Source organism: Lactuca serriola, chromosome 2, assembly GCF_051521515.1.
Source record: "Lactuca serriola cultivar US96UC23 chromosome 2, Lser_US96UC23_V15, whole genome shotgun sequence".
NCBI classification, from domain to species: Eukaryota; Viridiplantae; Streptophyta; class Magnoliopsida; order Asterales; family Asteraceae; genus Lactuca; species Lactuca serriola.
In genome coordinates, this window is record NC_136409.1 from 181,287,047 (window position 1) to 181,311,806 (window position 24,760).

Genomic DNA, 24,760 nt, shown 5'->3' on the forward strand with positions numbered 1-24,760 from the left:
AGCATAATTTTATCGTCTCAAAAAAGCAAAAGGTTAAATTGACGATTACTCCTTTGGATTCGAATTTTCTGAGTTTAAAACACGTCATTGAAAATTAATTACTACTATATATATCATAATAATAGGTGGATTCGGTTTTATATATAGCATATTAAATATACTTCAAATGATTGATTACATATATAGCTATCTTTTAAATATGTAGAAAACTTCAAAGTTACCCCATTACAGCTTCGTTTTTTTAAAAACAAGTATCCCCACCACCTTTCTTTAACAAGAGAAAGACTTAAACGAATCGTATAAAAACAGAGAACCCACTTTGCTTTCTTTATGTTTTGACTTTCAATTTAAAAGTAACAATTCCTAAAATTTAACGGAAATATCGCATACGAAGATCCTTACACTGAATGCATACCCATGGAAATTGTGGAGGATCCAAGCAATAAGAATGAACACAACGTATCTGACAACTATTACATCTCACTAGAAGCTCCTCAGGTTCAACACAACCACACTGGTAGCAAACTGGTGTTGATGGTATTGATCCCTGTTCAACAAAAATTAAAAACAAAAAACCAAATTCAATAATGAACAAGACTTTATAAATAATATGACCTGAATTTTATGATGAAGATTTACCAAGGTATGAAATGTGGATGCTTCTGCATGCTGAAGAATGTATACATCCATGGAGGCATTCTCATTAGGAACTGTTTGAGAGTATATTTTCTGATCAGAAGATAAAGCATCTTCCATCTTCTTTATGCTGTAAAAACTGGCCTTACACAAAGGACATGTGGAAACCTTTTTCATAGAAGCCTGTAAGCAATAAGTTTGGAGTGAGTGAATAACTGAATATAAACATAATTTATGTAAAATATGGTAAAAAGGATAAAATTATAGATACCATATGATCTGCCCAATTCTGAATGCATGAAAAACAGAAGCGATGTCCACATGGAAGAACTCCTCTAGTTGAACTAAAATCTGTCCAGCATATAACACATGATAACTGATGTGGTGTCGTAGATAATTTCCTTCCATTACATTTATCATCATCAACTTCTGAAGAGTTATTTACAGGATTCCTTGTGTTAGAGTCTGGATCTTGAAGATTACAACAAGTCCCTAAATCTTCAATCTTTTCAAGATCCTCCAAGATTAAAGGTCTTTTCTCATGATCTTGAAAGCTTTTTCTGAAAAGTCTTCTGCTTTTTTGCCTCCCAGAAGAATTAGAAGGCTCGCCAATGTCAACAACATTGTGGTGAATTTCTGTGTGTTGGGAATTTTCCTCTGAATCTGAACAAGACTTGAGCTCGTTACATATATTCTTAAGAATCAGCCTATGACCTCCTTTGGAGGATTCAGAACAGTCCTTATTTTGTCTGTTAGTACATTTTCTCTTTAATCTATTGGAACGGATCTTATTTTGTCTCACATCAGGAAGCAGATTCTACATAGAAAACAACATGCAGAAAGTGTTAGCCACATGATGGCAGAAAGTAGGAAAGACAAGATAAGATGCATATCCTAGTAAAAAGTTTCATGACTTAAAACACCATATGAGGTAATTAAGCTTTGGCAATAGATTCATAGTGAGTATAAGAGATCACATCTAACCTCTTTCAACAACCAAGAATCTTTCCAATCATCATCGCCACTTTCACCATCTTCAATGTTAATCACAGGATTTTCCGAGAAGTTGCTGGTGGTAGGTACCTCTCCAAATACACTTCTTACTTCATTAGCAACAACTGGGGCCTCCAACAGCAAGGGCCCCACCTCAAACCCACTGCAAAATTATGAAATCAGATGAAGGACAAGTGGGATTACACATTTCATTTTCATTGAGGGTATAACTTATGAGTTGCACATTAGTAAAGTGGATGATGAGCTTGTTCTACCCAAGGTTACACTGGTGAAACTAGAATTAGGAACACACTCTATTAGTGCAATCAAACAATTAAACTTCTTTTACAAGCTTCACAACAGAAGAAAAAAAGGCTTTGGTAAATGGCAATCATACCAGTGTTTCATATAGGGACGCTCAGAAACTCGCCTGCCTTGGTTTATACAGTCCTCAATCCATCGATGATTCACCACGATTATCTTAAATTTCCTGGCAAGTTCATATTTCTTCCCCTCAAATTTGCGACACACCTAAACAAGCAACCGGAAATATACAATCTTTTAGGTTTAGTATCACTATGATTACATGAATTACTAAAAATGATCTAAAAATATGCAAAGCTTCGAAAAGGAAAAACATACCAAATGCGTGGTAGAGGGATTCATTGCTCCAACATAACTTGCACCAGATTGAGATACTAATTTGATAAGTTTAAATCGCTCAGATCCGTGGTATCCACTAACCGTAGCGACAACTGAATCCATAATTCGAACAAAGACCTAGACGCAGCCCTAAAATTAGAGGTTTAGGGCTAGAAAAGTGCACAGCCTAATACAATGCATTGTTTATAAATCAAAAGGACATTCCAAAGTCTAAGTCACACTTAGTTAAGAGAGAGATAGAGAGACCTTTTAGGATTACCGCCGAGCAAAGATCGTCTGTGTAGCTGCCGATGACGGTGGCGCAGAGGCTTAGCGGGAAGGTTGAAAATTTGAATCTTGTAATGTCCCCTGAACGTTTCCGATAAAAGATTTCTTTATAAATTTACCTTAACGTGTGCATAAAAATATTGTTGGAAAAATAACATAAAAATCTTTTACATAATTTTATTGGTTTTAGTAAGGTTTTTTTTTTTATCTCGTAATTTCGGTTCTACTTTCTAGTTTTATCATTTTTTTTTTTTATTTCTTTATCCGTTTTTAGGTTTACTCTAAAAAATTCCTCCCATTTTTATTAGTTTTTTTCTTTTTTTAACAGGACTATAAAGAGAAATTAAAAGAATGCTAACAAGCGGGTTCGAACTCATGACCTATCATATGTAATAGATATTAGGTCATCCGTTATATCCACCACTAACCACTATAGTGGTGGGTGCCACCTCATCACCACATTCAACCACTAAACCTATGGGATACCCACCACTATATGCTTCTTATTTTTTTATTTTTAAATTAAAAATATATTTTTTTTAATTAATTAAAATGTAGAGAGAGGTAGAGAGAGATAGAGAGACATGGAGAGAGAAAAAAATTGATTGGATGTTGTTGTCTGTTCTCCCCACCACATTTGACCACGAATTTTTCCACCACTAGCCACCACTAAGAGTATGCGATGGTGTTCACATTTTTTGTTCGTGGCCACATAGACCACGAACATGCTCGTTATAAGTATACCATAAGGCCTTAGGGATGAGAATTTGGCTCGGAAACCTGAACCGAACCGAAACCCAACCCGAACTGAATTAGGCTCGAATAAGCAATTCGATTCGAGTTTTATGTATCTATATTATGCTTATTATATTCGGGTTACCCAAATAAGAGCTTATTCGGTTGTAAATACCTGACCCGAATAAGCATTTCTCGTCCCCTTTCTCTTATCGACATAAATCAATATCACGATTCACACTTTAGTCGTCGTCGTTCATAAATAGAAAAAAACCCTACGCTCGTTCTCGTCATTTCAAAATCGACCAATATTCTCAACTATTTCGAAACTCGAAAAACTTCTGTCGTTCCTAATTCTTGTTTTGGACTTTCAAAATTCGACCATTCCTATTGTCTCTAAGGATTCATGAATTCCTATTTTATCTAGTCATTGAAAATTAGGCTCCAACTCAAGAAACTCAAGTAAGAAATTAAGTATCATCTTAATCTACTATGTAAATGTCATTATTTCAATGTGTTATTGTGTTATGATAGTCTTTGAATGTTTTACCTAATTACCTTGATGTATAAAAGTACATTGTTATTCTATTATTCGGGTTATAGAATCCTAATACGGTTTATTCGTTTTTTTTTTTCGCTTATGTTAGGTCCTTGATCATCTTGTACATGTTATTCGGCTTATTTGGGTGATAACCGAACCGAACCGATTAATACTCGAACCGACCCGAACCCGTATTGGTTAATCGGTTCGGTTTTCGGTTCATACAATTACCCTTATTCGGTTTTCGGGTTACTCGGGTTCGGGTCAGTTCGGTTCGGTTCCGACCCGAATAACATCTCTGCATATGCCTTGCTAGAGAACCAAATAACGTTTTTGTAGTTAGAGGTACTATAATTACAATAATGAGGTTTTTCTATAATTTTATAAGTTTTTTTTTTGGAATAGCAATCCAAAAAAATTATTGATATTGAATTCAACTTGAACAAATTAATATCTATTATGATGCCTAATACATGAATAAACATAAGAGTAAGCATCCATATAATTTCATACATATCTTTTAAGTGTTTCAATGTGATTATCATAGTCATCTTTAAAAGAATTAGTAACGTGATGTTTTTTTTCTAAAAACAAAAACATTTTCAGACTATTTTTTGTTGCGTGACGTAGCATTTGCCCTTTCGCAGCAATTTGTTTTTCTAGAAGACTTCAGAGTACAAAACTTTTGCGCGTGTTCTGCGCGGCGCAACACTTGACTTGTCAATTCAAACATCTTCAACTTTCATTTTTTTTAAGTGAATTTTTTCAGAGTTTTGGTATAACCTTTTTTTACTTTGATATTTTTTTTTTAACTTTGATTTATGGATTTGATACATTTTCTTTTTATAGTTTCCACACTTTTTTTATAACTTGATTTTTTTTATCGTTTATGTTAATAATATTTTCAATTCCGGTTGTATCTTTTTTAACATGTGTATTTTTTTTACGAACTTTGTTGACATCGTTTGCAATATGTTCTTAATTTTTTTATTATTTTCTTCTTTTATGTTTTTTTTTAAATTATTTTTTTTTTAAATAAAACTGATAGCTTCTTTTACATTTTTTATATTTTTTTCGAAATTTTATATTTTTGTTTTTTTACATGTTCTTTTTAGTATTCTTTCAATGTTTTAAGACTAAAATTATTAACAATTCGATGTTGAGAACTATTTTCAGTTTATAAAATTAGTTTAGTTCAGTTTTAGTTTACTGCAGATGTTAAAAAACAAACATGTTTTTATTACAGGCTGCAGCCGTTTGATCCACATATTCTACTTCAGAGGGTTGCAGAGGTGATCCGCATGCTTCATAAATTTTCACTTCGAAAAAAAAACAACACCAAGTGAATCCCAATAGATATACTAGTAACAACAACTATATTTTGTTAAAAAATATCCAATCAACATGAATAAAAAAAAATCAATAAAATCAACAAGTTGTATAAAAATTATGGAATAAAAGAAAAAAAAAACATCAAGTGAGTTTCGTAGATCACTTTGTGATTAAATAATCACAAGTGCATTATTAATATTATTTTTATTTTTATTTTAAATAATCTATTCTAATAAATGAAGGTTTGTTTGTCATATATCATACTTTCATTTAATTTGTCAAATGTCATTTTATGGTTATTTTGAATTAATTTTTCTTTCACATGTCATTTTATAGGTTTCCTATTTTAATGAATTTCGTATAACATTTTAATGTAATAATTACAATAAATATAGTAATAAATAAATATCAATTTCATTAATTGACTTACCTTTTTATTTCGAAATTTTCAAATTAAAGCACATTAGTTTATTTTGTTTATTTATTTAAATTTAAAAGATAAAAAAATCAATTTTAATAATTTATTATTTTTTTTATTTTCTTATAAATTCAAAGTTTTTAAATATTTAGACGACAAAATTGCAAAAATGGTCCCTGTTGTATGTATTTTTTTGGGGGTTTAGTCCAAACCCCGAGTTTTTTGGATTGATGATCCTTTTGAGTTATTTTGCTCGCAGTTTTGGTTTCTGTCCAAACTAAAAAGACAATTATATCATTAATGAATTTATTTTTCATTTTTCTTTCACTTTTTAATAATATTATTATTATTAAATATAAAAGTGAGCCCACTTATCCACCCATCTCTCTCTCTCTCTCTCTCTCTCTCTCTCTCTCTCTCTCTCTCTCTCTCTCTCTCTCTCTCTCTCTCTCTCTCTCTCAGTGTGTGTATTCTACTGTTATGAAAAATATTTTCCCATTTCTTCATCTTCTTGATTCCAATCATCCACCAACACTGATGGCATGGCTACCCAACCTTCCCTCTTTGCATTCGTAATCCCCAATCAAACCTCCCCATGGAAATAATCGCAACTCACCTCCTTCAACAACGTCAAACCATCCAAACCCACCACCCGTTTCACCACCATCATGGTTGCGGTGACAGGGGAGGTCCCCACCAAAGAAGCTCCGATGGGATTTATCCCACCTGAACTCGACCCCAACACCTCATCTCCAATCTTCGCTGGAATACCCCACCGGAACAGCTCCCTCCGGCACTCCCTGTTGCCATGGTAAAAACCCACCACTACTGTGTTTATTTTGCTTAGTACAGGAGCCCCAAACATCCCCGACCCTTACTCCTTCCTCCCCTCGTATCTCACATGTCAATTTCTCCCCCCTTATCGGCCACCAGAGCAGTTCCCTACAACAACCCCTCTAGATTTCTTCCCCCTTTATCGTCTCACCCCTTTTTCACCGAACTAGAATAAGCTTTAGGGATTTCAAAAGATGAGGCGGTTCATAACATCTTATTCACAGTTTTGTTTCAATGCTTTTGGGGGATCAAGATTTTGTTTCCCAATATACTGAAATGGCTCGGCCGTGCCGGAACTAATTTACATACCCAGTTAGCGGAGGAGATCATAGGTGCGATCAAAACCCACGATGGTGGGAAGGTGACGATGGCGGCAATGGAGCAGATGCCCTTGATGAAATCTGTGGTCTACGAGTCTCTTCGAATCGAATCACCTATAGTCTTACAATCGAATCACATGACGCCATTTTCAAAGTGAAAGAAGGGAATATGTTATTCAGATACCAGCCATTTGCGACCAAGGATCCCAAAGTGTGTGACCGTGCGGAAGAACTTGTTCTGAATCAGTTTGTGGGTGACGGCGAGAAGCTTTTGAATTATGTGTCGTGGTCAAACGCCTTGAACGAGCTTGAAGAATGATTGAGCTATGTCTAAACCTTCTTGATCCAAGGTTGAAGATGATGCGGTTTTCTGCATTTTATACCACTTTGACAGAGACGGTGGTTTGGGTTTTTTGGAGAGAGAGATGTGGGCCAAATTAGTTAATTAATTTATTTTTCATTTAAATTAAATAGAAAACACATAAAAAAATATATCAGAAGGGCATAATAGTCTTTTCAGTTTAGCGGGGGACCAAAAACGCAACGAAATTATATCAAAAGGACCACCAATCCAAAAAAGTCGTGGTTTAGACTAAAACCCCAAAAAATGTATACCACAGGGACCATTTTTGCAATTTTGTCTATTTAGACCTTCATATTTATTTTTTTTAATCAACCTATGTAATATATAGGTCTTACACCTTGTAATTCTAATATACTCTTACCAACATCATCTATGTTACAAACTAGGTGTGAGACCCGTGTATTGCACGGGTTGATTTAAAAAAAAAAAATTAAACATTAAATTAAAGTGTAAATAGAAAATATTTTTAATGTATAACTTTAAAATAAGAAATGAATAAACGTATTTATTGCAATTTAATATCATATATATGATATTTAATACTTTACATGTATAGTATATGACTTTAATAATAAAAATTGAAACAAACCAAAAATTGACAAGTGGATAATATTTATTTCAAAAATACCACAAAATGATAAGTGTCAAAACTCATGAGAGATTGACATGTGGCAAAAAAAAATTTCATTTATTAAAGAGGATGAAACTTTAATCATCAATCTTATAAAGAAATAAAATGAAGGAAATACATACATTATTTAAGGCAATTTAGTAATTTTAATTTATAAATTAAATAAGGCAATTTAGTAAATTTAATTTCGGAAGGGACAAAATACATAAAGAAATATGCTGAAAAAGACTATTTTACAAATGTCATAAGGTTTGGACTGAATACTGGAAAAAATACAAACCATAGGGACCATTTTTGCAGTTTTGTCAAAAATACATTATAACCATTATATATCTTTATTTATTTCCATTAGTATTTTCGTCCCCCATATAACTGCTCGAAAAAATAAAGTTATGTAGTATTTGCCAAATAACTTCCAAGAAAGCAACCTCATCACTGTAACTTTCAAATCAACCAAGAATATCACATCAAATAAAAAAAACAAAATCAAGATTAGTTCATTTTCCAAACACACGCTACTCTATCTCCGGGCAGGGTGGTTACCATCCACCACTGGCGGCGGTGGCGGCTGTATTCCCTGAAACCCACTTCCACCATGACCAGTCACCGCCACTGAACCATACGAAACATTAGCCGCATCTTGTGCATCAGAATTAGATCCTCTCCGTGCATCATAACCGGACCCACGTTGCATATCATAACCAGGTCCTCTGTACAAATCATAACCAGGTCCTACTCTATGCGGATCATATCTCTGTGGCTCATACCCTGGTCCTCTTTGTGGTTCATAAGGTGGTGCACCAGGACCCGGTCCTTTATGAAGACCATAACCTGGAACCACTGGTCCAGGTCCATAACCTGGACCAGCACCCGCAACACCATAGGCTGATTCAAAAGTGTGTTGTCCTACAGGATTATGTCCAGAAGCTTCTTTCTCATTGTAACCAGCATAGGGCCCACCTGCAATGTAATTTGGAAGTAAAAAAAAAATCAACAAATTTAAAAGCAGAAATATTATATCACAAATGACGTACCCGCCCTCCTGTCGTTTTCAGCGTGTTTCTTTAATTCAGCTCGAAGCTTTTCCACTTCGCTTGCCATTGTCATATAGTTCTTTTCCATCACCTGAAGAGACTCTAAATGATCGTTGTAAACTTTCTTCTCATACTCATAAGTTGCCCTACAATGCTGATACTCTTGTCTAAGCATATCAAGTTCTGACATCAAAGCAGGAACCTGTTGCAAATCCATGTGAACTCTCTGATGATCTTCTGTTAGTTTCTGTACTCTTGTAACGAGTTCTTCCCTAGCTGAAACCAAGCTCTGTGCCTCTGTTCGTGCCTGATGCAGTTCTAGTTTAAGTGGCTCTGCACCTTGGAGATCTGCTTCCATTTTCCCGATTTTGTCTAAGATCCCCATTATTTGATGTTCTCTTTCTGATTTTACACCTCCTATGTGGTTATGTAACATTTGTAGCTCATGTTGTATGGCTGCAACATCATGCCTCAAGGTTCCATGAGTAGCAGCTAACCTTTGGTTTTCTGTTGCAAGTTTCTGCATTTCCATGTGCTGTGCAGCAAGCTTTTGTTCCATGATTTCTGGATGTGGTAACATATCATATGGAGGAAAACGACCATGTTGAGGATGGATTTCGGGAGGAATGGAATCATGATGTCCGATTCCAGGGCCAGGTAGTGGACGCCTTAAATGATGAGGAGGAGGAAGTCTACCTTTGCTTCCCATGGTGATAAATGGTAAAATAGATGAAACTGAGAGGAGACCAAAATGAATAATCAGTATCAGTGCAGTAATTATCTACACTTCCATACAGAAGATCTTCCAGGAATCACATGTGCTTGCAAACAGGCTGATGATTAAGTCTCTTAACCATGTTTTAATTCATCAAACATATATAACCTGATAGTTAATTAACTCCATTTTCACGGTCTTCCTAAAACACAATCAACAACTCGTTTTCCTCCGAACTCAACAATTTACAGACCTTAACAGATGCAACTTTAGGGCAATAATGATATTGGAGATGAGAAATAAGTTTACACTGCTTCACTCGGTAACAAGATGGCTTAAATGCAAAATGGGGGAAATCGAATTTCTCAGAGAAGTCAAATTATGTTGGAAAACCACAGTTGGATTGAAACCCTAGAAGGAAGTGGAATTTACCTTTAGGTTAATTTAATCAAGACGATCCGTGAAGGAGCTACGAGGCCGATTTGATGGTGATGACCGACGATGCATAAATTTCATGCCCTAATCTTCAAACGTAGTTTTCATTTCCATGTACAGAAAAATCTGATTTTGCAAAAATGAAATTTGGGCCGTAGTTATCGAAGTTTCACGTCTGTACAGGAAGGTAGGAACCAGTGGGGCGTTTCATTTCATTCTATTCTAATTCTAACAACTTTGATAAGTTCTAATGTTTTATATTGTATTTAAATATTAACTAGGATTTTAAAACAACATTTAAGAATAAAAGTGATATTTAAAAATATATATATAGAGGTAGAATAAGCCATATTTTGAAAGCTCGAAATTAAACAGATAAAAATAACATTTTACAAAGTATAAAGGTGAAAAAATATTATTTTTAGACTAATAGGAGTGGGGGTCGCCACCGGGTTTGCTACACTCGCCAGCAATCAAGGAACACCGCTCCTTAGCTCTCGCTAGGAGCGTCGCCACCGGAATGGCTCAGAATGGACTTGGGAGCCGGTGGATGAGATGATGGAGCATTACCCATAGCTTTTCCAGGAACGAGCAGCAGACTTCGAGAATGAAGTCTAAAATAAGTAGGGAAGATTTGCAGCATCTGGTTCCTGGTATGTATTCTATTTAAGTATTTTGAATTTTTGGCATAGGACTCGGCGAGTTGAAGGCCCAACTCTTCGAGTTGAAGCGGATTTGATACAGGATTAAATGACGGACTCGTCGAGTCGGCTCCCAGACTCGACAAGTAGACTATGACTGGACAAAACCTAACCTAAGGTTTGCACCCTATTTAAGCATCTCATCCAACCACCCCTTCGTCCCTATTGCTTCCAGAAACCCCCCATAGCAAACCCTAACCGTTTATTTAAAAAGCTAAGGCATTTGTGGTGCTTTTTGGTGGTTTTGAACTCAAAGAAGAAGGAAAAGCCTATAGGAATCAAGAGAAGACCAAGGGAGTTCAAGCTTGTGCGCCATTTGCAGTTCCCATAAGGTATAAAGTCGACACTTTGCTTCTTCATTTGCTAGATCCCTTTTTGGGGAGATTTATGGCTTTTATTAGCCATTCTTGGTAACCAACCATGATTACACGCATGGTTGGGGGTTGAGGCTTCGGATCTAGGTCCATGAAGGAGTTACAAGGCAGAAAAGGAATGCTTTTGCACCCATGGAAGCCCCCATGCAACTTAAGAGTCTCTTTTAGAGCCTTTTAGGCTCTAAGTCCCATGCATGCACGTAAAGTTTGTAACTTTCTGTGCTAGATCGAGTTTAGGGACCTAGATCTATCATTTGGACAAGAGTTGTACACCAAAAATCGAAGAAATAGACTTGGACAGTATCGACTCGGCGAGTCGTTCTTGGGACTCGGCGAGTCCGAGGTTAGACTTCCCTTTTCTGTTATGGGTCAAAGAGACCCAGTGGAGTGCTGGAAAGGTTTTAGAGGGTCTCGAGGAGTGACCCAACGTATTGGGATAAGCCATAGTCCTAGAGTTCGTTGGACCCGGCGAGTGCATGAGCAGACTCGGCGAGTCCAAGGCAATCTCCCAACTCTTGAAGATGAACTAAACGAGTTGTTCATATAACTCGGCGAGTCGAGGGCAGGACTTGTTCATAGGATGGAGATGAACTCGACGAGTTGTTCATAAAACTCGGCAAGTCGGATGAAGGTTCATTCGAGGTTGTTTTAGAAGGAGAACTCGTCGAGTCGTTGCCAAACTCGACGAGTAGAGGCGTGAAGAAGGACAGATGAAAGGATAGGAACTCGACGAGTTAGCGACCCAACTCAACGAGTCGGGTCAACTGGAAGTTGACTTTGACTTTGACTTGGACTTGGTCAGGGGTAAAATAGTCATTTTACCCTAAGAGTAGATATCAGGTTCTGACTGAGTGTTTTGTGGGGATTATAGCCGGATGATTTCCGGAGCAGCCGCAGACAAAGATTTCCCGCGCAGGTTATCAGCAGCTACTCGTTCGAGGTGAGTTACCTTCTAGTAGCAGTGGGTCTACGGCCACAATGCCGACCCATTAGTATGAGTTGTATGTTAGATGATTGTCTTTTTGATATTCATCTAGGTTTGCTACTACCTGATACGTTATGTGTCAGTATGAGATGATGTTATATGCCAGTAGCAGTAGGGGAGATAGTCCCCAAGATTTCCGATCGATAGGGCCAAAGAGGGGTAGTCATACCCAGTCATACTAGATAAAATATGATTATGTGATTCATGTTATGTGGTAGTAGTAGAGGGGTGAAATAGTCCCCAGTATCCGGTCGATAGGACCGAAGGGGTAGGCCAGCACCCATATATGCTAGGCAGTATCCGGTTGACAGGACCGAAGGGGAGGCCAGCACCCATATATGTTAGGCAGTATCCAGTCGACAGGACCGAAGGGGTAGGTCGGGCACCCAGATATGCCTGACAGTATATGTATGTTATGTGATTGTATGTCATGTGGTACGATGGGGGAACTCACTAAGCTTCGTGCTTACAGTTTACAGTTTTGGTTTCAGGTACCTCTTCAGCGAAGGGGAAGGAGTTGGCGCGGTAGCAACACATCATACACACACGCATTGATTTTCCGCACTTGTGATATTCTGGGATTGTACTCTGACATATTGCTATCTTATGATTTGGGATTTCATGCATGATATGTTGATTTATGAAATGATATATTTCTACTTAGTTTTCTTATGAATGTTTTTATACTCAGTTAATTAAAATGAAATTTTTGGACTCGAAATTTGGGATGTTACACGTTGGTATCAGAGCCCTGGTTTGAGGGATTCAGACACGCCCTCGGGGGTGTCTGGACTCAAATCGAGGGATCAAAATATTTGTTTTCAAGGAAATGGTTTTCAAAAAGATAAGTTAAAAGAGTTTTGGAAAAAGAACAAAGTGTGTGATGTGCGCGACCGGCCGAGATCAAGTACGTATTCCCCAAAGTACCCATACAAGTTTATGTTATGTTTATCAGCTTCAGTAGAACAACATGCTAGAATAGGATTAAGGATCTAGGAATGATGCCTTATGTGCATGTTTTATGTGTTTCAGCTTATGAGAATTACATGCTAGTATTGAGTAGACAATAGTAGGATAGCCTATTTAGGTTATGCCTGATAGTATGAGCTTAGTATTGGATACTAGTACTGTAACGACCAAATTTTCAAGACCAAAATTTTCTTTTTAATTAACTGACTCATAAAAACATTCATAAGAAAATACTGTGAAATCACATCATCCCATAAAACAATGTATCATGTCTGAAAACCCAAGTCATAAAATAAGAACATGTCAGAGTACAATCCCAGAATATCCATAGTACGGAAACCAAAGAGTGTGTGCATGATGTGCCGCTACCGCGCCAGCTCCTTCCCCTTCCCTGAAGAGGTACCTGAAACCAAAACTGTAAACTGTAAGCATGAAGCTTAGTGAGTTCCCCCATTATACCACATACCATACAATCACATAGCATACATACTGTCGGGAAATTATGGGGTGCCCGACCTACCCGGTACGACCATTCTGGGGTGCCGACCTACCCATGCGGCCATTCTAGGGTGCCGTCCTACCCATGTCAAACCATTTCGGGGTGCTGACCTACCCATGTCAAGCCATTCTGGGGTGCTGACCTACCCTTCGGTCCTAACAATCGAACTCGGGGACTATTCCCCTCCTACTACCACTATCACATATAACATATCATGCCAGCATATAAACATATCGGCACATATTATCAGACATATCTGGGGTGTCTGACCTACCCTTTGGTCCTAAAAACCGAACTCTACTACTATCGCATATCATGCCGACATATAACATATCAGGTAGTAGCAAACCTAGATGATATCACAAAGACAATCATCTAACATACAACTCCTACTGGTGGGCCGGAATTATGGCCGTAGACCCACCTCTACTGGAAGGTAACTCACCTCGAGCAAGTAGCTGCTGATAATTCGTGTGGGAAGTCTCTGTCTGCTGCTGCTCCAGAAATCCTCCGGCTACAATCCCCACAAAACACTTAGTCAGAAACTGACATCTACTCTTAGGGTAAAATGACTATTTTACCTCCAATCCAGGCCAAGTCAAAGTCAACTTCAAGTTGACCCGACTCGCCGAGTTGATCCGTCAACTCGTCGAGTCCCTAATCCTTATCCATGAATCGACTCGTCGAGTTTGGCGATGACTCGACGAGTTCCTCTTCTATAAGAACATCGAATGTTCCTTCATCCGATCGCCGATTTATATGAACAACTCGTCGAGTTCACCTTCATCCGATGAACAAGTCTTACCTTGACTCGCCGAGTTGTATGAACAACTCGCCGAGTTCATCTTCAATCTTAAGGAGATTGCCTTGGACTCGTCGAGTCTGTTATAGCAGTCGTCGAGTCCCATGAATTCCAGGTCTAAAACTAAGTCCAATGCGTTGGGTCACTCTTTTTTTCCTGCTACAACCCTTCTAACACCCAACTGGGTTCTTTTGACCCTCAACAGATATGGGACTCAAAGCCTTGGACTCGTCGAGTCCCAGGAACGGACTCGCCGAGTCGGTCATGTCCACACTCTAAATCCTCGATTTTTGATGTACAACCTTTGATCAAAAGGCAGATCCAAGCCCCTAGACTCGATCTAGCACGTAAAGTTACAAACTTTACGTGTATGCATGGAAGAATGAGCCCAAATGGCTCAAAAAGGAACTCCCAACATGCATGAGGCTTTCCATGGGTTCTAAAACAGTTGCTTTCTGCCTTAGGGTCCCTCAAGAACCTTGGATCCAAAACCCTAGCCCTCAACCATGCTTGAAATCATGGTTGGTAGCTAAAATGACTCTTAGAAGCCCTAACTTCCTTCAAGAATAGATATATAATAATAATGAGCAAGGTATAAGCTTTATACCTCAAACGCACTGAGGAAGATGCTCAAACTCGGATCCCTCTAACCTCTTCTTGTTTCTTCAAGCTTTTCCTTCCTTTCTTAGATCACAAAAGCACCAAAATCACTCAAAAGGCCTTAGATCTTCACTCACACGATTGGGTTTCGCTATGGGGGTCTTGTGGGAGCAAATGGGGCGATGGGTGACTGAATGAGATGTTTAAATAGGGTGCAAACCCTCAGATTAGGGTTTTTGTCCAGCCAGGGCCTACTCGTCGAGTCCGGGACCCGACTCGCCGAGTCCATCACTTAAGTCCCGCGTTCCGTCCCGCTTCTACTCGACGAGTTGGTCCTTCAACTCGCCGAGTCCAAGGCCAAAAATGCAAAACACTTAGACAAAAATAAAAAGAAAGGCGTACCAACAACCAGGTGCTACAAATCTCCCCCACTTATTTTAGACTTCGTCCTCAAAGTCTGCTACTTGTTCCTGAAACAGCTCTGGGTAATGCTCCATCATCTCGTCCACCGACTCCCAAGTCTATTTCGAGCCCTTCTGGTGCTGCCATTGCACCTTCACGAGCTCCACCCTCTTGTTCCTCAGATCCTTCGTCTTCCGGTCGAGGATCGCCACAGGTCTCTGGATGTAATTCAGGCTTTCATCAACCTAAATGTCCTCCAAGGGCACCACTGCTGAGTCGTCCACCAGGCACTTTCGCAACTGGGAAACGTGGAAAGTGTTGTGGATCTGACTGAGTTCGGCTGCCAAATCCAGCCTATACGCCACCTTGCCCACCCGGGCTATAACCCTGAACGGTCTAATGTACCTGGGGCCCAGTTTTCCCCGTTTCCTGTATCGGATAACGACCTTCCATGGCGACACCTTCAGGAGAACCATATCCCCGACCTGGAACTCCAGGTCTGATCGACGGGTATCGACATAACTTTTCTGCCGACTCTAAGCAATCTGAAGCCTACTCCGGACCTGCTGAATCCTCTCTGTCGTCTTACGTGCTACTTCAGTGCTCCCAATTACCCTCTGTCCAACCTCGCCCCAACATATCGGGGTCTTGCACCTCCTCCCATACAGCATCTCGAAAAGAGGGCAGTCAATGCTTGCATGATAACTATTGTTATAGGAGAACTCTGCCAATGGAAGGTAGGTATCCCAACTACCTCCGAAGTCTAACACGCATGCTTGCAGCATATCCTAAAGAGTCTGGATGGTCCGCTCGCTCTGACCATCCGTCTGCGGGTGAAAGACGGTGCTAAAGTGCAGACGAGTACCTAGCTCATCATGAAACTTCTTCCAAAACCTGGAAGTAAACCGCACACCCATGTCTAAAATCACCGAAACCGGCACCCCGTGTCGCGCCACCACCACCCTGATATAGATGTTGGCCAACTTTTCGGCTGAAATGCTCTCCTGAATCGGGATAAAATGGTCACTCTTGGTCAATCGATCGACGATGACCCAAATCGAATCCACTCCCCGCGCGGTCCTAGGAAGATTTGTGATAAAATTCATTGTAATGTCTTCCCATTTCCACATCATAATATCCAACGGATGCATCTTGCCGTGAGGTCTCTGATGCTCGGCCTTGACCTTCCTGCAGGTCAAGCACCGCTCCACGTACCATGCAACATCCCGCTTCATGCATGGCCACCAATAGTTGAGACGAAGGTCCCTATACATCTTTGTCGCCCTGGGATGAATGGAAAATCGATATTTGTGCGCCTCCTCCATCAGAACCTGGCGCACACCCCCGTGGTACGGTACCCACACCTTACGGTGTAGTGTCAGTAATCCTCGGCTGTCATAGTCGAAGGAGGAGACCTGCCCCGCTATCCGCTCGCTCTTCAGATGTTCCTCCTTCATAGCCTCCTGCTGGGCCTCCTAAATCCGCTCCAACAACGGAGTCACCACTGTCATCCTCTGACAAATATCCCCAATCGTCGCTGCCTTGCGGCTAAGCGCGTCGGCCACCACATTGGCCTTCCCCGGATGGTAAAGGATCTCGCAATCGTAATCCTTCACCACGTCCAACCACCGACACTGCCTCATGTTTAGATTCGGCTGATCCATGAGGTACCTCAAACTCTTGTGGTCTGTATAGATGGTACACCGAACCCCATAGAGGTAATGACGCCAAATCTTGAGGGCGAATACAACAGCCCCCAGCTCAAAATCATGCGTCGGGTAATTCGCCTCGTGAGGCTTCAACTGCCCCGATTCGTAGGCGATGACATGCCCTCTCTGCATCAGTACTGCGCCCAAACCTGAGATGGACACATCGCAGTACACCACAAAATCCACCATGCGCTCCGGCAGGGCTAAGATTGGTGCCTCACACAATCTCTGTCTCAGTGTCTTGAATGTGGCCTACTGCTCAGGCCCCCAACGAAAGACCACGACCTTCCTTGTTAGCCTGGTCAGGGGTACGGCTATCTTGCAGAAATCCTGGATGAATCTTCGATAGTAGCCGGCTAATCCTAGGAAAATCCGAATCTCAGATGGAGACTTCAGAACCTCCCATCTCATCTAGGGATGGCAAAAAAACCCGAACCCGACGGGGAAACCCGAAACCCGATCATTTCGGGTCGGGTAACGGGTCGTTATCGGGTTTTTTATCGGGTTCGGGGCAGGGAGTGGGTTATCCTCGCCCCGACCCGCCCCGATTATATATATATATATATATATATATATATATATATGTTCAAAAAAATTTGTTGTTAATTGTACGCGTTCAAATATAAAATACTTATCGTGGACAATTTTTTTAGTTATTAACAATCTGGTGTTAATGATCATTTTTACGTGTTTTGACGTATTAAAAAAAACTTAAATCAAATAATTTTTAATATAACGTCCAATTTATTTTATTAAAGTGATGCATCATGTTTTTAATTTAAAAGAGTTGCTAGAACATGTATATTTTATAAGACATTGGGGTACCCTAAAAGAGAATAAAGATTTCCTTATCAATTGTTGTAAACCCGATAAGATACCCGAAACCCGACGGGGAAACCCGAAACCCAATGGGGCGCCCCGATAAGATACCCGAAAGTTATCGGGGCGGGTTTGGGAATCCATGCCCCGCCCCGTTGCCATTCCTAAATTCTCATCACGGCCTTCACTTTGTCCGGGTCCATCGAAATCTCGTTCTGGTTGACGAGGTGTCCAAGGAATTGCACCTCGCGCAACCAGAACTCACACTTGGAGAACTTAGCATACAAGTTCTCCCTCCTCAAAGTCTCTATCACCTCTCGCAGATGTTCCTCACGTTCCACATGCGTCTTGGAATAAACCAAGATATCATCAATAAACACTATCATAGACCGGTCTAACATCGGTCTACACACGCAATTCATGAGGTCCATGAACGCGACATGAGCATTGGTGGGCCCGAAGGGCATCACCACAAACTCATAATGGTCATAGCGTGTCCGGAACGCTGTCTTCTGTACATCCCTCTCTCTGACCCTCATGTGATGATACCCTGAACGCAGATCAATCTTGGAGAACCAAGATGCTCCCTGTAGCTGGTCAAAGATGTCATCAATCCTCGGGAGTGGGTAACGGTTCTTCACCGTTACCTTATTCAGTTCCTAATAATCTATACACATCCGATGCGACCTGTCCTTCTTCTTCACAAACAAAATTGGGGCTCCCCAGGGTGAACTACTCGGTCTAATGAATCCCTTGTCTAACAGCTCTTGCAGCTGTGTAGACAACTGCATCTCAGGAGGAGCCAACCGATATGGTGCCTTGGCTATTAGAGTCGCACCAGGGACTAGGTCGATCCTGAAATCCACCTATTGCTCCGGAGGTATTCCAGGCAACTCCTCGGGGAATACGTCCGCAAAATCTCATTTGTCACACCGCCGACCGAGGCGGCGGAATACGTTGGGTTGTGCGACTTAGTCATGGATCACAAGCAAATTAAATATACATCACAAGTTACAACAATAACAATGTTGGGATGAAAACCCTAATTGAGATTTGATGAACAAGATACGAAAAATATGAACAAACACAAATATGAAGATTAGGTCGAATGATCACTCGATTTATTCAAACAAGAGGAATAAGTTACACTTTCAACATAGACTAAAGAATCTAACACTACATAAGAAACCTCACGTGGCGGCTACATTTTGCCTCACTCTTAACCCTAATAATGAATAATACATTACTATTTATAGGGAAAAGACAAGTCTTGGGCTTTTAACCTACAGTTTATCAAAGGGGCCCATTGCGATCATCCATGGAGTGCTTTGAAACCTTACAATCTCCCCCTCAAAGTATGGAATGGATGACAATGCTTTAACTTCCAAAGTATGGAATGGATGACAAGGGAGTGCTTTGAAACCTTACAATCTCCCCCTCAAAGTATGGAATGGATGGCAATGCTTTAACTTCCAAAACAAGCATCTAGCAAATAAAAAGATCTTGCAACAAGGAATAGATGAAACAATCCACGAATCTTGATTCTTCAATAGTCTTCAAACACGGGCGCTAGGATATATAAATCAAGCACTGAAGTAATGTCTTTAAACTTCATTTTCGAATGTAATCCCAAATAAAATCTTCATGAAAACCAAGCCCGCCATAAAAACCCATTTCAGAACAAAGAAACCGAATCACTTCTTGTCTTTGAAGAGCTTCCCCTCCAAGTCACAATGATCTTCAAATAAGCTAATGATATAATCCATCAAAAAATATCATGTAACAACCCAAACTTTAAGATTCGTAATGCCACTTGATCGAGAAAATACTAGAAGTCGGAGATATAACAAGTCCTTAGCAGAGCTTGATAAAGAACTTCCGCTGTAAAGGATACTTCTCTGTAAAAGCTTTAGCAGAGCTCGATGAAGAACTTCCACTGTAAAAGCTACCTTCATAATTTTACCACAAGCTTTATCAAAAAAGTTCAACTTTGAAAAGTCACAAATCCAATTTCGAATGGCCATACCAAATTCTCCCCCGATTTATAATCGAAAACCTGATTATAAAGTCTTCTTATGGTCATGAGAATGATCTTGAATGGATAAAAATTACTGTGCTCCCCCGCGACAAAATGATATATACAATGAAGTATAAAACCCGAAAAAGTCATGGAAATTTGTCGTTATCACGAAAAACGACTTTCCGAACCGCCAAGACTTGATGGAATCCATAATTTTCTATTCACAACAAAATATGAGCGTTGAAAAATCCAAAACTGTTCACCAGCCTTCAAATTTGCAAATTTTTTGAAAAATGGGTTGAAACTGTCACACTGCTGAAAGTCGGGGACTGAAAATGTAACTCTACATCAATTCCCCTTTTAATTATATCAATTTCTGGAATGGACCAAAATAGCCAAGTTGTGAAAACAACAGGGATCAAAGGTATGAAATCATTGAAGTTGCAGGGACCAAAAATGTAACATTGTGTCTTCTTCCCTATATATCGTCTGATTAACACCCTGCTCCTGAGTATCACTTAATGAAAGAAGAGAACGGAATTGAGAGGATTTGGAAGGAAAGAAGAGAAGTTTGGGTGCTCCCTAGTATTTTTTTTTTTTGAAGAGAAAAGATGAAGAGAGCAGATTTGGGAGGATTTGTATCGTTCCAAACTTTCCTCCTAAAATGGGCGGAATTGGAGAGAAAGAAAACGGCTGGAAGATAAAAAGGTAGATTATGACGAAAAGACCCTTTAGCCTAACAATAAAAAGATATGCTCACTGATTCTACTAATCGATTAGCTTCTGCCTCGTCTTCTTCTCTGTTACAAACACCAGGTACCCAATTTCTTCTTCAACTGTTTTTTTTTTTTTTTTTTTGATATCCTTCTGTGTTCTACCTGATTAGGCTTCTGCCTTATGTTTGTTGCCCAATTTCTTCTTATTTGTGTTACGGATTCTGCTTCTGTTATGACTTCTGCCATTTTTTTTGGTTAGACTATGTATATGTGTTGTATTATAGCACTAATTAATCCCATCAAACTGCTTACAAATTTTTTTTATCAATGGGACAAAAAATTGTAATATTTTGTCCCTCCTAAAAATTGTAATATTTTGTCCATCTTTTGTTTATAATAGCAGAGAATTTTACCTGTAACAGGTAATATCCTTAACTTGAAATGTTCAAACTGCTTAAAGATAATATAGAGTTAATAGGTTATAAACTAACCCATCTGTAGGGACATTTGCAATACTCAGTTTCACAGAATATAAAGGATGCCCCATGGTTACCCAGAATCTGCATATAAAGTTTTTAAAAAATTAAACAAAATTTTAAACAGAAGATGAATTATATAGTTTGTATATATTACATGGATTTTAAGAAAAAAATATATATAATTTTATGGAGTAAACTTATGGATCTACATGTCCAAGTCTACAAATTTCACAAGCAATATGCTGCCACAGGTTGCATTTTTTTATCTTCACACAAAGATGAAAAAGTGAAATTTTCAAGATTATTAACATATAGAGATTCTCGTTTTAGAAAAGAAAGAAAAATTGTTTTTTGAAGCTAATTACATGTTATTTTTTTTGAAGCTAATTACATGTTATTTTTATCAAAATGACTGTTTTGTCCCTAGATTACATTTAACTTTTATAACAAAAAAAGTTTATTAATTATAATTAATAAATCAACTCTTTATAATTACATGTTATTTTTATCAAAATGACTGTTTTGCCCCTAGATTACATTTAACTTTTATAACAAAAAAGGTTTATTAATTATAAATAATAAATCAACTCTGTATAATTACATGTTATTTTTATCAATGTTGTTTAAATTTAACTCAAACTATTTGATCATGTATCAGAAAAAGGGATTAGTTCATATTTAGTCCTTATGGATACTCCGGTACTCAACCCTGCTCATGCTTTAAGAGCCCGACAATTGCAAGTCGTTAACTTGATTTGCTTGTTGTTGACTTTTATTACACAACGTAATATGGCCAACAAAAATCGGGTTAGGTTACCCACTAGAAAAGTTATTTTAGAAAGACAAGTTGTACGGGAAGAGTTGCTACACAATCTTTTAGAAGGTGGTCAATGTCGTGACCTTATTCGTATGAGTGAAAATGCTTTTAGGAGATTGTGTGAAATCTTACAAACTGTAGGTGGTTTACGACGTACGCAACGCATGTCCGTTGAGGAACATGTTGCTAGATTTTTGCATATTGTAAGTAATGATTTGCGAACTCGGTTTACCTCGTGGATGTATCGTCGCTCTAGATCAACAACGAGTAGGTGCTTCCATAGAGTATTACGATCGATTATAGCAATAGAAGGTCTTTATATTCAGCAACCTACATGTGATGTTGTCCCAAGAGAAATTCAAGAAAATAGGATATTTTATCCTTTTTTCAAGGATTGTATAGGGGCAATAGATGGAACACATGTTCGTGTCCATGTGCCTAACTGAGATGCCCCTAGATACCGTGGTCGTAAGGGATACCCGACAATAAATGTATTAGCTTCTTGCACATTTGATTTGAAGTTTACGTATGTGTTAACGGGTTGGGAGGGTACTGCATCAGACTCGAGAATAATAAAGAACGCATTTACTAGAGATGATAAACTACTAATTCCATCAGGTAATTTATTAAACCAATGTAATTTCAATATCTAATATTTTTCAATAATATTGATTAAGCTCTTTATAGGTAGATATTGTTTAGTAGATGGGGGTTTGCCTCATACGAATAAACTAATGGCGTCATATAGAGGTGTTAGATATCATTTAAAAGAGTACTCCATGCGTGGTCCACAAAATTCTAAAGAGTTGTTTAATCTTCGTCATGCTTCGTTACGTAACGCCATTGAACGAGCTTTTGGTGTCCTTAAAAGAAGGTTTCCTATCATTCGAAGTACAACGGAACCATTTTACTCTTGTGAAACACAATCTGCCATATTTTTGGCATGTTGTATTCTACACAACTTTTTACTAGATGAAGACCGCGACATAAATCTTGAAGATGAGGTGATCCAGGAGATCTTAAACGAACCACAAGAGCAAGATCGTCGTAATTCAACAGAAACAGATGAGGATAATAGTAGGGCAGATCAACTAAGGAATTCAATTGCAAATGAAATGTGGGTAAATTATTTGGCACATTCAAACAATTAAATTAATATTTAAAACTAGTTTCTTATTGATGCATTTTGTTTTCAATTTCACATTTTATTGAGGATTGGTTTTTGAGATTAATTATGTGTTTTACCCTTCATATTTTTCATTAGTATTATGCTTTGTATTGTGGTCTAACAATGTATGATTCTTTAATTTTTATTCCTATGTGCAAAGTCATCATGAGCAAACAGGAAGCTAGTGGTAGTGAAAAGGAACAAGTTAAATGGTCAGATAAGATGGATTATGCGTACATCAAAGCGATGATTAAACAACAAGAGATAGGAAATAGGGTGAATGGTAGTTTCACACCAACTGCATATGCTCAAATGGTTGAGGAGTTGAACATAGAGCATCAAATGGATATTACCAAAAGTCATTTGAAGAATCGCTACAAAACCTTAAAAAAACATTTTTCGCAATGGTACGATTTGTTTAGGGGAATTTCATTGAGCGGGTTCGCTTGGAATTCAACTACTCAACTAATAGAAGCAGAGGAAGAAGTATGGGATAATTTAATAAATGTAAGTGTTTCTTTTATGTATATGTTATTTTTTTAAATATTTTATGTTATCGTTTGCAATATTAATTATTTTTGTGTTGTTAAACAGTCAAAACCTGAGGCTGCGTTGTTAAGGACAAAAAAGATTGCAAACTTCGATGATATGTTGATATTATTTGCAAGGGATAGGGCATCTGGTGCACATGCTGAAACGGCGAAAGAAAGAAATGACCGATTAAATAAAAATGTAAAAATTCAAGTTGAAACAATTAAAGAAGTTGACGACTTGTTAGCTAACAATGGAATTCATTTGGAGAACGAATATGTTGATCTTGATGATGACATTCAGGGTGTTATTCCAACTCCGTTTTCACAAGGGCAGTCTTCAGGTGCAAAGAAGTGTAAGAGTAAAAAGAGGAAATTTGAAGAAGAAGAAGAAGAAGAAGAAGAAGAAGAAGATTTTAACTCAAAGATAATGAAATCGGTTGATAATGTGGCTGGTGCTATCAGGGAGGGTAATGTAATATTTGATAGAGCTTATCCTCGGGAGTATACAGGGGACGAAATTTATAGAGAATTGGAGTTGGTGGGTTTGGAACCCCATGAATTACCGAGGGCTCTAAATTTTTTGGCAGCAAATCAAGCAAAAGCTAGGACATTGTTCAGTTGTCCCCTTCAGATATGGATGGGTGTCCTCAAAGATATGATGGGTGCACGTGATTGAATAACCTTGAGTGATTGTTACTGGATTGATCTTATGCGTTTATGATTTTGGTTTTTTTTTTTTAAAGTTGTTTGTGGTTTTTGTTTTGCATCTTGAAAACAATTGAATAACATGCGGTTTTGAATAACATGCGGTTTTCCTTTTTCAAAAAAGGTTTTGTTAATGTTTTAACTAGATGGGGAGGAGGGGAGAGTTGGTTATTTTTTTTTGGGGGGGGGGGGGGTGTTAGAATGGATGTGGGGTTGTAAACACTTAAAATATTTACTTAATAACATGAAGGGTATAATTGTCTTTTTTTTATTTTCTTTTCTTTTCCTTTCAACTCGGGAACACCTAAAATGAATACTTTCTTTTCCTTTCTTTTGAACTCGGGAGCATGGAATACTTTATCCTTTTCATTCCCTTTCTTTTCTTTTCCCTACTTGTTCTTCCTTTCTTTTCTTTTCTTTCCTTTAATGAACTCAGGAGCAGCGTGTAAAAGAATCAACACCCAAAGCGACTGGCATGGCGACTTCAAACAGATGGAACCACAAATCCTATTCCGATCAAACCTTTCGTTCACATTTCTTATGT

The 24,760-nt window shown here is 38.5% G+C and overlaps 3 protein-coding genes across 6 annotated transcripts; 1 reads left to right on the forward strand and 2 right to left on the reverse strand.

Moving 5' to 3' along the window:
* Positions 1–300: 300 nt before the first annotated feature.
* Positions 301–2,649, reverse strand: LOC145087590 (zinc finger (C3HC4-type RING finger) family protein / BRCT domain-containing protein). Of its 3 annotated transcripts, none has more exons than XM_079025573.1 (7): positions 2,539–2,649; positions 2,272–2,409; positions 2,027–2,160; positions 1,621–1,792; positions 908–1,453; positions 640–819; positions 301–547 (listed from the first exon to the last, which is right to left on the reverse strand). In XM_079025573.1, the coding sequence occupies exons 2-7, from the start codon at positions 2,392–2,394 to the stop codon at positions 371–373; spliced, it is 1,332 nt and encodes a 443-aa protein (XP_078881699.1). In that variant the 5' UTR covers positions 2,395–2,409; positions 2,539–2,649; the 3' UTR covers positions 301–370. The 3 variants fall into 3 exon arrangements, with proteins under 3 accessions (XP_078881699.1, XP_078881700.1, XP_078881698.1); XM_079025574.1 differs by having other exon boundaries at positions 2,272–2,421; XM_079025572.1 differs by having other exon boundaries at positions 2,272–2,458.
* A 5,498-nt stretch (positions 2,650–8,147) lies between these two features.
* On the reverse strand, positions 8,148–10,139 carry LOC145087591 (sarcolemmal membrane-associated protein). 2 transcript variants are annotated; one of them, XM_079025576.1, is made up of 3 exons: positions 9,916–10,139; positions 8,769–9,503; positions 8,148–8,694 (listed from the first exon to the last, which is right to left on the reverse strand). In XM_079025576.1, the coding sequence occupies exons 2-3, from the start codon at positions 9,475–9,477 to the stop codon at positions 8,255–8,257; spliced, it is 1,149 nt and encodes a 382-aa protein (XP_078881702.1). In that variant the 5' UTR covers positions 9,478–9,503; positions 9,916–10,139; the 3' UTR covers positions 8,148–8,254. The 2 variants fall into 2 exon arrangements, with proteins under 2 accessions (XP_078881702.1, XP_078881701.1); XM_079025575.1 differs by having other exon boundaries at positions 8,769–10,139.
* A 13,004-nt stretch (positions 10,140–23,143) lies between these two features.
* Positions 23,144–24,187, forward strand: LOC145090624 (uncharacterized protein At2g29880-like). Its single transcript, XM_079028761.1, has 2 exons — positions 23,144–23,485; positions 23,573–24,187. The coding sequence occupies exons 1-2, from the start codon at positions 23,144–23,146 to the stop codon at positions 24,185–24,187; spliced, it is 957 nt and encodes a 318-aa protein (XP_078884887.1).
* The last annotated feature ends 573 nt before the right edge of the window (positions 24,188–24,760 follow it).